The sequence below is a fragment of the Nestor notabilis genome, unplaced genomic scaffold (assembly GCF_000696875.1).
Source record: "Nestor notabilis isolate BGI_N333 unplaced genomic scaffold, ASM69687v1 scaffold2181, whole genome shotgun sequence".
Lineage (NCBI taxonomy): Eukaryota > Metazoa > Chordata > Aves > Psittaciformes > Psittacidae > Nestor > Nestor notabilis.
The window spans coordinates 503-13,117 of record NW_009914084.1 but is presented as its reverse complement, the minus strand read 5'-3'; the positions used below and the strand labels follow the sequence as shown (position 1 = coordinate 13,117).

At 43.7% G+C, this 12,615-nt stretch overlaps 1 protein-coding gene across 1 annotated transcript in view; it reads left to right on the top strand.

Annotated features, from left to right (window-relative positions):
• Positions 1-8,590, top strand: part of GLYR1 (glyoxylate reductase 1 homolog (Arabidopsis)) — a gene marked incomplete at its 5' end in the record, with an annotated part of 24,298 nt that extends 15,708 nt beyond the window's left edge. The window contains 10 exon segments of the mRNA XM_010023469.1: positions 1-21; positions 1,169-1,219; positions 1,335-1,408; positions 3,240-3,339; positions 4,456-4,566; positions 4,871-4,972; positions 6,030-6,192; positions 7,011-7,190; positions 7,684-7,808; positions 8,166-8,590. The exon segment at positions 1-21 is cut by the window's left edge and continues 18 nt beyond it. Of these exon segments, the coding sequence (XP_010021771.1) occupies positions 1-21; positions 1,169-1,219; positions 1,335-1,408; positions 3,240-3,339; positions 4,456-4,566; positions 4,871-4,972; positions 6,030-6,192; positions 7,011-7,190; positions 7,684-7,808; positions 8,166-8,240 (1,002 nt within the window).
• Between the last annotated feature and the right edge of the window lie 4,025 nt (positions 8,591-12,615).

Sequence of the window (12,615 nt, the reverse complement as noted above, 5' to 3'; positions counted from 1 at the left end):
CTGCTGAGTCAGACAGAGAAGGTGAGGATTTGGCAGATGGCATCATTCTGCTGGTCTGTCTAGCTTGGCATCCTGCCCTGTGCTGGGACTAAGTACAAGGAGTATGTGTAAAGAGCTTTGATACTCTGTTCTTTGGGGGCTAGCGGCAATTAGATTCTCATGTGTTTAATTAATTCCTAACCTTAAGGTTTAGAATGATTTGGCATTGAGTTCAGTGAATAGTTTAAGTAATTAAAGATAATCTCACACCAGGATTTGACATCTCTGTTGTAAATTCTGTAGATTGAACGTTGAGGGGTAGGAAAAGCTGGTTTTCTGTTTAAAATCCCTGTTGTTAGGTTGTCTTCTGTTGTCCTCCCAGTTCCTTCATCTGGATGAACTTGGCAACTAACTGAATATGGCAGAATTTCCAGGACCAGAAAAGCTCCATGTAAAATATAGCCAATTTATCTCCTGAGAGTCAGAAGCCTTGCGAGATTTTATCTTCAGCAGTGAACATCAGGAGGAAAAGGAAAGATCAGATCAAATGAAAAAGGACTTATATCTAGCTGAGGATCTGGGCAGAGCCAGAAGGATTAAGAACAGCTAACAGTTGTAATCTAGACAAGCCTCATCATAAGCAGCATGAGAAGGATCAGCCTTCACGTTAAGATTTGTTGAGAGCGACCTGCCTTCTTACATTAACAAGAATGTTTTGCTTCCACAGCTGCATGGACTTACTGAGCATAGGTAGGAGGCAAAGCACTCTATGGCAGGCTTTCAAGATCTCTCTTTAATTTGGGCCAAATGTGAGAGTAGGGTTGCCCTGGGTCCTTGCCTCTAGAGGAGCCAGTCATGTGAACTACAGATTGGAGTTTGCAGTACCTGCTAGGGCAGGGCGGGAAGGGAAGAGCTTAGTGTTTTGCAATAGTTTTTTTTTGTTTGTTTGTTTGTTTTTGTTTTGTGTTTTTTTTTTTTTTTTTTTTTTTGTTTGTGGTTGGTTGGTTGGTTTTTTTGTTTTTTTTTTTTTTTAATTTTCTCCCATTGAGGAAAGCCTGAGAGTTTTCCTTCTTTGCATATGGTGGTGGGTAGGTGAGCTGCCTGTTTCTGTCTAACAAGGATATGTCCGTTTGCTCAGCAGAGCAATCAGCACTGTCCTTTCCCTGAATGCTTTATCTTCTCCATACAGCCAGCTGTCTGCTATCAAGCCATTACAAAGAAGCTGAAGGTTTGTGAAGAGGTAAGGCAAATGTTGGCTTTGGTGGGTTTTCTTATTGTCTTGAGGACTTGCAGTTCCTCCAGAGCTGTGCACTCTATTTTTTTTTTCCCCCCCCTCTTCCCTCCCCCCACCCCAGGAAACAGGATCCACCTCCATCCAGGCAGCAGACAGCACAGCAGTCAATGGCAGTATCACGCCTACAGACAAAAAGTAAGATCTCCAACGCACTTCAGCCATTTCCCTTTTTCTCCTTCCCAGCTCAGACATGCAGCCATTATCCAGCTTGTCACTGAGAATAAATAAACCTAACGTTTCCCTCTAACTACAGATCTCCTCTGTCCTTGTGTGAAACTCTGATTTGGGGTGTGGGAGGGAAGGAGGCAGCTAAAAACAAACAGGGGCTGCACAGTAGAAAAATTCAGAATGAGGTCTGGCCTGGATACGTTTGCAATTCAGGGCTTTTCTGCAGTTGCCCTTTTCCTGTAAGGCATGCTGCAGAACATCAAGCATCATTATTTCTGAGTGCTGTATGAGGCAGAAAGATAAAAGGGTACTTTTCTCCTGTAGTGCCTGGCAGTTGAGTGGGGTTATTTAATCGCTCTCCAGAGCACATAGAAGACAAGAGGAAGAGGGAGGCATGTTCTCCCACCACAAGAGCTTTGCTGTGTAGCACGTGAGCTTTCTGGTTTCTTCTAACGTCCCCCTTCTCCTTTCTAGAGTGAGAGAAGCCTAACTTGAGCTTCCTGTTTCACTCTCTTTCACTCTGTAACTTCCGCTCTATTCAAATTGAGCTCAGGCCGCAGCTTGCTGTTTGCCATTAGGGTCGTTCTCATGGGATGTCAGTTCTCAACTGTACTCCAGGGGAACTACAATAACAATGAAGCTGTTCAGGTAAACAGTCTCACAGGAATATGTGGTTCAGAGGTGGGTTGGGAGAAAAAGAGTATCTCATCTGTTTTAGAGACTTGAAAATAGGTGGACCTTGTTTAAGTGACCTGTCTAAATGAGTTTGCTCTAACAAAGGCAGCATGGCTAGCTGTGTGAGTGCAGGTGGCTTGCAAAAGCCAAAGTGCATCTGTAGTGTGGCTAATTCTGAAGAATTAACTGGGGAATTGCCAGGCAGATTTTGTTGTGAAGTTACATCAGACATGTAACTGAACACTTCAGAATCTCCGTATAGAGTTGTTGGTTTGGTAGGAAGCTGCATGATGTATAAAAGGAGTGTTGCAGCAATGACTACAAAGGAATTCCTGTTGCAGGTAACCATACGGGGTGGAACTTGTTAGCACGTTGTCTTTTTCTTGAACAGGGAGAGCAAAACTCCTGCCAGCTTTGGGAGGGTGGGAGGAGGAAGGCAGCTGGTGTCTGGAACTATCGTACCGTTGCTCATGGTGACCTGTACTGGTCTATTGCTTCCTTTCTTTCTGTGCCTGTCTGAAATCACAGCTGTGGAGCAGGGGCTACTTTTAAGCATCACACACAGACCTAGCCCTGTCTAGTTAGGTTTGTGGGTGATGCTTAGCTCATCAGTCCTTGCTGAGCTTTATTAAAATAAAGATTGTAATGTATCATTCGATAGTTTAAGCAAGTCATCGTACATATAACTTAGTTTAAAAATCAGAAAATTAATTAGAGAAGCACCTGCTGATCTCTAAAAGTTCCCTTTGTCTTCAGTAAGGCAATTGCTGGCAACAGAAAGCAAAAGTGGAGTAATTTTAGTAGAACAAATCCCCCCAGACAAACAAAAAGCCCAGACCAACCAAACCGGTTATATTTTGGTAGTCTTCTGAAGCAGACTAAAGAGATTCCTCAGAAAATTGTTAGCGATGCTTGGTAAGCAAAATAAACACCAGCTTGCTTTTTAAAAGCTCAGTATCTGCTTCTTCTAGCTGTGGCTGCAGTTGAATGTGTTTGGTTTTGGTGTGGTTTTGGGACTTTTTTGCTGGTGATGCTCCAAGGTTGGTTCTTCATCATCTCCGAGACCATGAGAGGCTGTCACCAGTTGCTTTCCCTTGCATTAATGTTTATCTTTTCCTCTCAGGATAGGATTTCTGGGACTTGGCCTGATGGGAAGTGGCATTGTCTCCAACTTACTGAAGATGGGTCACACTGTCACTGTCTGGAACCGGACTGCTGAGAAGGTAGGCATGTGCTTAAGGTACAGATGACGATATTTAACCGTTCCTAAATGTGGGTGAGGATGCCCAAGAAACACAAGAATATGCTTGCCACCTTGTTTGTTATTAATTCCTAGGTGATTGTTGGGAGCCACTTTTGACTAGATGAAGCTGTAGTCTGTCATAGTATGGTCACTCCTATGTGAACAGTCCTCACCCCATTGCCATTTTGTATGAGAGGAGAGAGTTGCCAGGACAGTTATAACCTTGTATATGTATTCCTATTGGGGAATGCAGTGTAAATTGCCTCTGGAAATGCTGCTCATATAAATAGCCAAGTCATTGTGTCATGGAGCCGGACAAAAAGACTTGCTTGGGAGTTGATCTGAGGAGTGGAGTGGTAAGATGCAGTGCTTGACCACAGCCTCATCTATACATCCATTGTTTTGTTCATGTGGCAATAACAAAGGTTCTGTTGAAAACCTGCTGTGCCATAAGACCAGGATGAGAAGGGTTTTATAGATCTATTTAAAGTGAAGATGGAGCTTATGATTATATTCTAACCAGTGTTATTCTTTGTAGTGGAGGAGGAAAAATAGGTAACTAGGGGTGCTGTGGTACTCGTATGATATTGTGGAATATCAAAGGCAGGAAGGGCACTGTGGTTACTTTGATAAAAGGGATTGAAAGATTTTTTTTTTTAACTGCAAAAACTGGCTGATAGGAGGGGATAGGATAAGAAGGAGCTAAGACTTTGAAGCAGAAGGCCACTGAAACATGTCTCAGCTGTGCATATTCCTGTTTACTGTCCAGTAATACCTTTTTCTATGTCTGTTTACCATTATTTTTCTTCTCATCTCTTCTCCAAACCCCACAACCTTCAATCTCTTATTTCACCAAAGCATTCTCTTTCCTGTGTCTTTCTTTGAAGTTCTTCACTTGGGGCTTCAGAAAAGCTGCAGAAGAGCCCCTTTGTGTGTATGTGTGGACAAATCAACAGCTGACAACCCAGTTGCTATGAATATGCCTCAACTCCTTTTGAGTTTGGTTCTAGCAGCAGACTTTGTTTCAGCAAAATGCTAGAGAACCCATTTGCTCTGGCCTTAATTTTTCTTACATTTGGATTTGTGACTTTTGCAGTGTGATTTGTTCATCCAGGAGGGGGCACGGCTGGGAAGAACCCCCGCTGAAGTTGTCTCCACCTGTGACATCACCTTTGCCTGTGTATCAGACCCAAAAGCAGCAAAGGATGTAAGGATTAGCTCTTATTGTTCCTCCACCAGCTAGACTACATGATACAGTCACTGCCAGTTCTGATTCCTACCAGCTATGGTAGCCTGGGTGGGTCACTGAAGATGCTGGGCAGTGCAACTGTGTAAAAATAGATGTCCCAACAAAAATCCTACTTTTAAAAAAGTAAGTCCAGGGGGCTAGGTTTTGACATCCCTATAGGAGTCTACCAATGCAGTGCCAGGCTCACTTGGACTGCTGTTCTGCAGGATTGGAGTTTCTTTGCAGACACGCTATTGCTTTTCCGCTCTTCTGTTCTCCACAGCTGGTACTGGGTCCGAGTGGAGTGTTGCAGGGGATTCGCCCAGGGAAGTGTTATGTGGATATGTCCACTGTGGATGCAGATACAGTCACAGAGCTGGCCCAGGTAATCACATTGAATTGAACTTCTGCCATATGTGATTCAGCAGCAGTACTGCAGTTCTTGTTGCTTCAGGCAGTGAGCTGTTGATAATAAAGATGCTTCTGAAGATTCTTGGGCTTCTTTTAGGAAACACTCAGGTCCCAGGAAAATAAGACAACATGAACTGTCAAATCTTGACCAGCAAACAAAGTTGGACAGGACATTCCCGGATGATAAAACAAAGCCTGTAGATTGGGTAGGGCTGTTAGGTGGCACCAATGCAAACAGCAGCCAAATTTTGATCCCTTAAGAAGTATTTGTAGCGAGATTGGTATTCTGTAGCAAACTGGAGGACAGAGCACTATTTAGATTAGTAACTGCCCTTAAATTGATAAAATGCATGATCATCTGCTATTTTAAATGTTCTGATTGGGGAAAAAGAATGCCTTCATGTTTCATTTTCTAAAAATATAGAGAGGATTTCTGTAGAAGCATTCCGAAGTAGTTATCTTTGATATCCTTTTTGATGTCGTTATTGTTATTCTCTGCCCTAAGGGCAGTGTGTGGTGTTGCATGAGGAAGGGGAGCTGGTTTTGGTGAAGTTTTAGCATACATGTTGGCGATGCAGTAGTGTACAGCATGAATTGGGAGAGTGAGGAGTCATAATGTTAGTAAACCTATGGCTGGAGAGATCTCTCAAAGGCCTTTCCTCTTTGGGGAAAAGCAGGGGGAATATCTTCTTGGGTTCGTACACCACATGTACAACTTCAGCACTGGTTCCTTGGCCATTACCAGTGCCATGGCAAAAGCACGTAAGTTCAGCTTCTTAAAACATGCACAGTAGTAATGGGTGTAGGAAAGTGTTGCTGGAGTGTGAGGGCAACTCTTGGTCTCGAGTACCATTTGCAGGATGGAGCATATATTAATGTTTTCCTCTCTTTGTATGTCTAAGCTATTTATTCTGCTTTCAAGTTCTGTCCTCAGGGAGAGGAATGCCCTAAACGATGTTCTTGCTGTACTGCCTACGCAGCATCAATGCATGCTGTTCATGCGCAGCTAACGAGAGATGTTCTTTTTCCAGGTGATAGTGTCCCGGGGTGGTCGCTTTTTGGAAGCACCGGTCTCAGGAAATCAGCAGCTATCTAATGATGGGATGCTTGTGATCCTGGCAGCTGGCGACAGGGGTTTATATGAGGACTGCAGTAGCTGTTTCCAAGCGATGGGGAAGACCTCATTTTTTCTAGGTAATTGAAACACAAAGGGCCTGATAGCAGTTTCTTAGTCAGTGCAAGAACTGAGAATTCCAGCAAGGAGTCCAAAAGGCATGTATCCTCTGTTTCTTGTCTCCATAGGTAGTATGGGAAACTGGCCTGCTCTTCTGGAACTTGGCCAGTTTCAGAGCTTCTAGCCTAACTGGAGGTTTAACTGGGTTTTTTTAGTCTGGAGAAGAGAAGGCTTAGTGGGGACTTTAGCGCTCTCTACAACTACCTGAAAGTGGGATGGAGAGAGGAGATGGCTGGTCTCTTCTCCCAAGAAACAAGTGACAGGACAAGAGGAAATGGCCTCAAGCTGTGCCAGGGGAGGTTTAGACTGGATGTCACGAACAATTTCTTCCCCAGAGGGTAGTCAGGTGTTGAAAGAGGCTGCCCAGGGCAGTGGTGGAGTCACTGTCCCTGAGTGTGTTCACAAACTGGGTAGATGAGGCCCTTAGTGCCATGGTTTAGTGGTGGCCTTGGCAGTGCTGGGCAACGGTTGGACTTGATGACCTTGAAGATCTTTTCCAACCTGGTTAATTCTATGATGATTCTATGATTTTTCTATTGAATAATGGCTCATTTTGGAGGATCCGTGATGCTTTTTGTTTTAAATCTTACTTTTTTACAATTTCTCCCTTCCTTTGAGTACTTGGAAAATGGGTGAATTTCTGAAGTCTTTCAGGGGAAGGGAGAGTTGCCAAGTGCTTGATATGAAGAGTCTGGTAGTGTTAATACTGTGTGGGATGGGGGAGCAAGGCTGCTGTATCTCTTCTGGAGGAATGCCCAATGGTATGTCTCACTCCCAGGTGAAGTAGGCAATGCTGCCAAGATGATGCTGATTGTCAACATGGTCCAGGGCAGCTTCATGGCAACGATAGCAGAAGGACTGACTTTGGCTCAAGTGACTGGCCAGTCCCAGCAGACCCTTCTGGATATCCTCAATCAGGGACAACTTGCCAGCATCTTCCTGGACCAGAAGTGCCAAAGTAAAGTTCTCTTACGTTGTTTTATTACAGGACATTTGCCACAATCTAGCAGCATTTCAGATAATGGCAGAAGGGAGAAAATAACCATCCCATCTTCATCATCCTGGGATTCTGGGTGTTCTTAAGCATTCTGGAAATGAAGAGCTGAGTTCCATTCCTTTCCTTCATAGCCAGGGCTTCTGAGAATTCACCCCAAGCTCTGCATGGTCTACAGCCTGCTTAGAATTTGAGTTCACAGTGAGGATTTCACTGGGGCAGGGTAATAAGTGAAGTGGAGGGCAAGCTGCTTTGTAGTCAGACTTTGCTTTGTGAGTGGGCAGTAGTGACATCTGCTGTGGCCAGATGAAGATAGCAGAGAAACAAAAGAGCTAAAAGCAGTGTTCCCAGTGGTCAGCATGGGAAAGGGAACTTTGGTGTGGAGTTGCATGCCCTTGCAGTGTGGGCTTGATTTACTTTTGTCATGCTTATTTTTTGCACACATTCCTCTTGACAGATATCTTGCAAGGAAACTTTAAACCTGATTTCTACCTGAAATACATACAGAAGGATCTTAGATTAGCTATTGCACTGGGTGATTCTGTCAACCACCCAACTCCCATGGCAGCTGCTGCCAACGAGGTAAGAGTTATTCAGTGTTCAGATATGTGTTGCTCAACGTTTCTTGAGTAGAGCCATTTGTCAACAAAAGCCAAAATCTAAGAATTACATCATCTCTGTTACAATGGAACAGTGATTGAAATACATTTTGAGTAGGATGGAATTAAATTTATTTTGATTTTAGAAGCCCTTAGAATGTCACATCAGTAAACACAGATGGCCTCACCAAGACCTGGCATGTTCTGATTTGTGCTGCTTCAATGACTTGACATACAAAGCAGTTCTCTGGTTTGCAGTGGTCAGCAAAGTAGTTTTTCTGCTGGGGAAAGGCTTTGCACAAGTGCAGACACTGATACTTTTCTAATTTCTCTTCTCCAGGTCTATAAACGAGCAAAAGCATTGGACCAATCAGACAACGACATGTCTGCAGTGTACAGGGCCTACATCCACTAGGCTACACCGTTCTTACTGTTAATACTATGATTATTGATTAATATTATTATGATACTGGGTTTTAACTCTGGACCAGTCCATCTATGTCTTTCCATTTACTTTTTTACACAGACTTTGAGATCTGCCATGGAGGCAGCTGCTGCGGTGAGCCTTCCCCTGGTGGCAGAAGGGGGGGAGGAGGGGGCTTGGATTATTGCAGTCAAATTAGAAAAATCCATGCCACGCACTGACAGTCATGGAACAGAACAGTGGCGGCTTGTTCAGAAGCTCTGAGGCAACTCTGCCAGAAATCTGCTGCTTGGCTGCTTTTATTTTCCTCTTTGTATGCTTGTCCAAGATGCTGTTTCTAATGATCCCTTTTCTTCTTTGCTGTGAAATAATGCGTGTTTTGGACTCTCTGCATCTAGAGGACAGGTGACATACATCCCATCTACCTGTGAATATCACTAAAGTCCTTGGTCCCAAGTAAGGTGAGGAACATTCCTGTTAACTGGCCACTGTTAGAGAACAAAGCACCTCCCATGGAGGAGAATGGCAGTTCGGAAGGTAATGGGGTTGCATGCAACACTGTCTTGATTCTGTTTCTTTTTAAACTTCCATCTCCCCAGCACCCTGATGGAGGAATTCCTTGTACAGTTAAGAAGAACAGATTACATCCATGTCTTCCCCTGTACAAACAGCTATAACTTAGGGAACACAAACTTTAATGAAAATGAGAAAATGCCAGTGTAAATGAGCCTCCTAAAAGGCTAATCACAACTGCCCATCCCACAAACAGCATTGAAGATCAACACGTTTGCATAGGAAACTGCGAGAGTAAGATGTAGCCTAAAATTGGGACAGAGATACTTTGTTTGGGGAAGGAACAAACCTTAGGGTTGCTCCTGGGCTTAGCTTATGTTGTGTTGCTTCACTTGCTTTATTTTTTTTTTTTTTTTTTTTTTTTTTTTATCCTTGTAGTCAGTAATGACAAAGGTGTCTTGGATTAGAGCAGTGTCACAAGCAGAGTGATGAGTCTGAAAGGGCTGAAAAGAACAATTGTAAAGCAGAGAGATTGGGATTCCTGAGCTGCTTCCCACTCTCGCTTTCTGGCCTTTGCATGGTCATTACATCCCTTAGCCTGTTTGCCCATCTGGAAAGGTGGGTGATGATTACCTACCTCACAGGGATGCTTTTGTGTACTGATTAGTGATCTTTATACATGTCATATTTTCCATACATGTTCTTAGTGTTGCTGCTCTGGGCATAGTGTGAAACTTTCTTCTGTGCCTGTGACTCTGTGGCCAGATAGCAACTTCTAGAAAGACTAGGAAATAAAATGGGAGGCTAAGGCCACTCACTGCTGAGCTTCTAGCTTTCTAGACTAGAAGTATGGGACTTTAACTGTAGATGCCAAGGCTGGAGAGCAGAGATGCTCTCAGTGTTGCTAGCAGAGTAACCCAGAGCCTGTTTCTCAAAAAATTCACAGAGCATGGTTTGTTTCTTTCCTTTCTTCCCCCTTCACCCTTATTGTTCTCAGCATTAGCCTTTTAGGAGGTTTCTTGCATTTTAGATTTGCGAGTTAGTAAAATGCCAGTAAGAGATTTTATTGGCCAAAATCAGTTCAGTGGCACAATCTCCTCTCTTGGGTTGGGATTCTGACAGGAAAGAACGCAAATTCAAATGAGACCGTGTTCCTTTAAACCTGTGAGGTCTGCCCCTCCTGCCATCTTATTTTTCTGGGAACTTCATGGCTGTGTAAGGAAATGTTCCTGTGGGTTAGGATTTCTTACCAATGCTGCTTTGTGCAGCATGTGCATATGGTTCAGGGGCACCTTACTAAGAAACAGAGAAAGTATCAGACACTTGTTATGAATTGTGACATCTAACACCCAATGCTGTAAATGTTACTTTGTTGAATATTTCACTGCCTGTGATCACCATTATTTGGGGGCTAATATTGTGTTATGCATTATGTCCTGTGGTGAACATCTAGTAATAGAACTGTTAGACATCACTTTGACCATTTGTCAGTGGTATGCGTGAACAATACTAGTTACACATACATACATGTTTCTTTGACAGTGCAGCTGTCATCCTGCATGTAGATATCCATATTAAAGGCACATATAACTACCCAGGATAACCAGCCATTAGCCTGCTTTTGACACACTTGGCGCTTCCCCCATCCAGAAGAGCTCAGCTTTTAGCATCAGAAGTCCTTGGTTAAACATACCACAGTTAAGAAATCACTTACGTGAATTGTGTATTGAGGACATCTGGGGAAATGGTGGTTTTGGGGGCAGGAGATAGTTTTAGGTTTTATAGTGCAAGAAATCTTTTGGGAGGAAAAGGAAGGTACTGTCCCAGGTCCAGCTGAGAGTGGAACTGTGCTGAGCCAGTGCAGCAGCATCCCCAACCTGTCCCTGCAGAGGTCTCTTGGGCCAGAGTGAAGGTGAATGGGTCTGAGCAAAGGGAATGGAGGATCTCCCTCTTTTTTGCTTTGTGGGGCCTCTGGATGGAGTGAGAGTACAAAAGGAGCTCTCAAGTCCTGTGACATGTATTTCATAGGGAACTCAAAGAACCGTATTTGTGAGCGGGAGAAACACTCCCTGGCACCTCGCTGTTGCAGGTTTTGTTTTCCAGAAATACTGTAGTACTCAAAACGGATATGATTATTTATGTGGGAGTGGCAGGTGCAGACTAGTTCAACACTGTAATTTATCCTGGGAAAGCCTGACTGCAGCTTCCTGGCGAGGAGGGTGGATGTGGAGTGGCTGGAGGATGAGGTACACTGACCGGTGGGCCAGGGAGAAGCAGGAGGAGACTGAGGGCTCTGACATGGATGTGAAGTGAGGAGGTGGGAAACGGTGAAAACCCAACTGCTTCAGATGCCATTTGAGATGAACTCGTATCAGTATCACTCGGATTCTTGTATTTATGTCTGTAGCCTCTGAACGTGGATCTTCATCTGTTCCTAGGCCTGAGATTTGGGGGAGGAAAAAGGGGGAAGCTGTGGATTGAGAGATGCTCTAATAAAACTGGCTAGTCAGTGTTGTCTTAATATTGTTGACAATTCTGTAAAGTTCCTTTTTATGAGGATTTCTGTTTTAGCCATTTGCTTTTTTTGACTCCCTCCTTTTTAAAGAGAAAATGTGAGACTTGTGAAAAGCTTGTAAGAAAAACTTTCTTTTTTCCTAAATGATAGATCCTATAGTTAATTAAGGTTGTGAATTTTTATTTTTTGCCTTGTTTTTAATTAACGTTTGTCATTCAGAATAGGATGTGTGAAAATGTTTAAATGGCAAAACAAAAAGATTTTTTTGTGCAATTAACAAAGCTACTGGCAAAAAGAATAAAACCTTTCTTGGTAACACGATGTTCTTGTGACAGTTCCTAAAGCCTATCAAACCTCTACTGCAGCACTAAATAATTACGCGTGTTCCACAAAACATTCAAAACTCGGAGATGCTGAAAACCAGCAGTATGCCAGAGAACATTTTGGTTCTTGCGAAGCCTGATTTTGTCAGTGAGGCACTACAAAGGATTAATTGGGATAGATTCCAGACTCTGCATTCAGATGGCTGCATGCATCTGGACTGAGAGGAGGAGGAGGAAGGCTTAGTGTTAAAGCAAGGGATGCTGAGAGGTGGAGGTCCAGGAATTTTCTGATCTTGGTGGCTTGTGTTGTTCATGTGTTGGGAGCCTGGTGGCCCAGTTGCTCTGCCTGGAGCACCTGTCCTTCTGGCTTTTGGTGTTTTCTGAGCACTAGTTCTTAAGAGCACCAGGTTGGCAGTGAGAGGGGTTTCCTGGGACAAGATCCCCTAATTGAAGTGCTTGCAAGCTCCAGAATATGGCTTTTTGATGATCCAGGCAGCAGTTGCTGTCGAACAGCAGTAGATGTTCATATACTGAGGTGTAAAGAGCTAGTACTTGATATGCTTTAGCTAATATGAATGACAGGTGCTAAAGTAAGGAAAACCTCAGGTTTAGCACTGTTATTAAGAGCGATGCAGAAAGTGGGGGAGCAATGCCACCACGTTGGAGTTGTGCCCACAGCAGGAACAGACTGTAGCAGAATTTTATGTGCTCTGTGAATGAACAATGCATTCCCTTCCACGGCCACCTCACTGATGTAGCGAAGATGATGGTGCTCTTTGCTTGGCCACCTCTCACCTGCAGTAAATCCAGGGTTAAAACCCACTAACTTCAACACAGAGACTTCGATGCCAGAATAAATTTATTGCAGTTTCATAGTTTTGAGAGGAAACTGATGAGACTTCCATGTCTTTACCCATTATCATAGAATCGTCACAGAATCCCAGACTGATTTGAGTTGGAAGGGACCTTAAAGCTCACCCAGTTCCAACCCCCTGCCATGGGCAGGGACACCTTC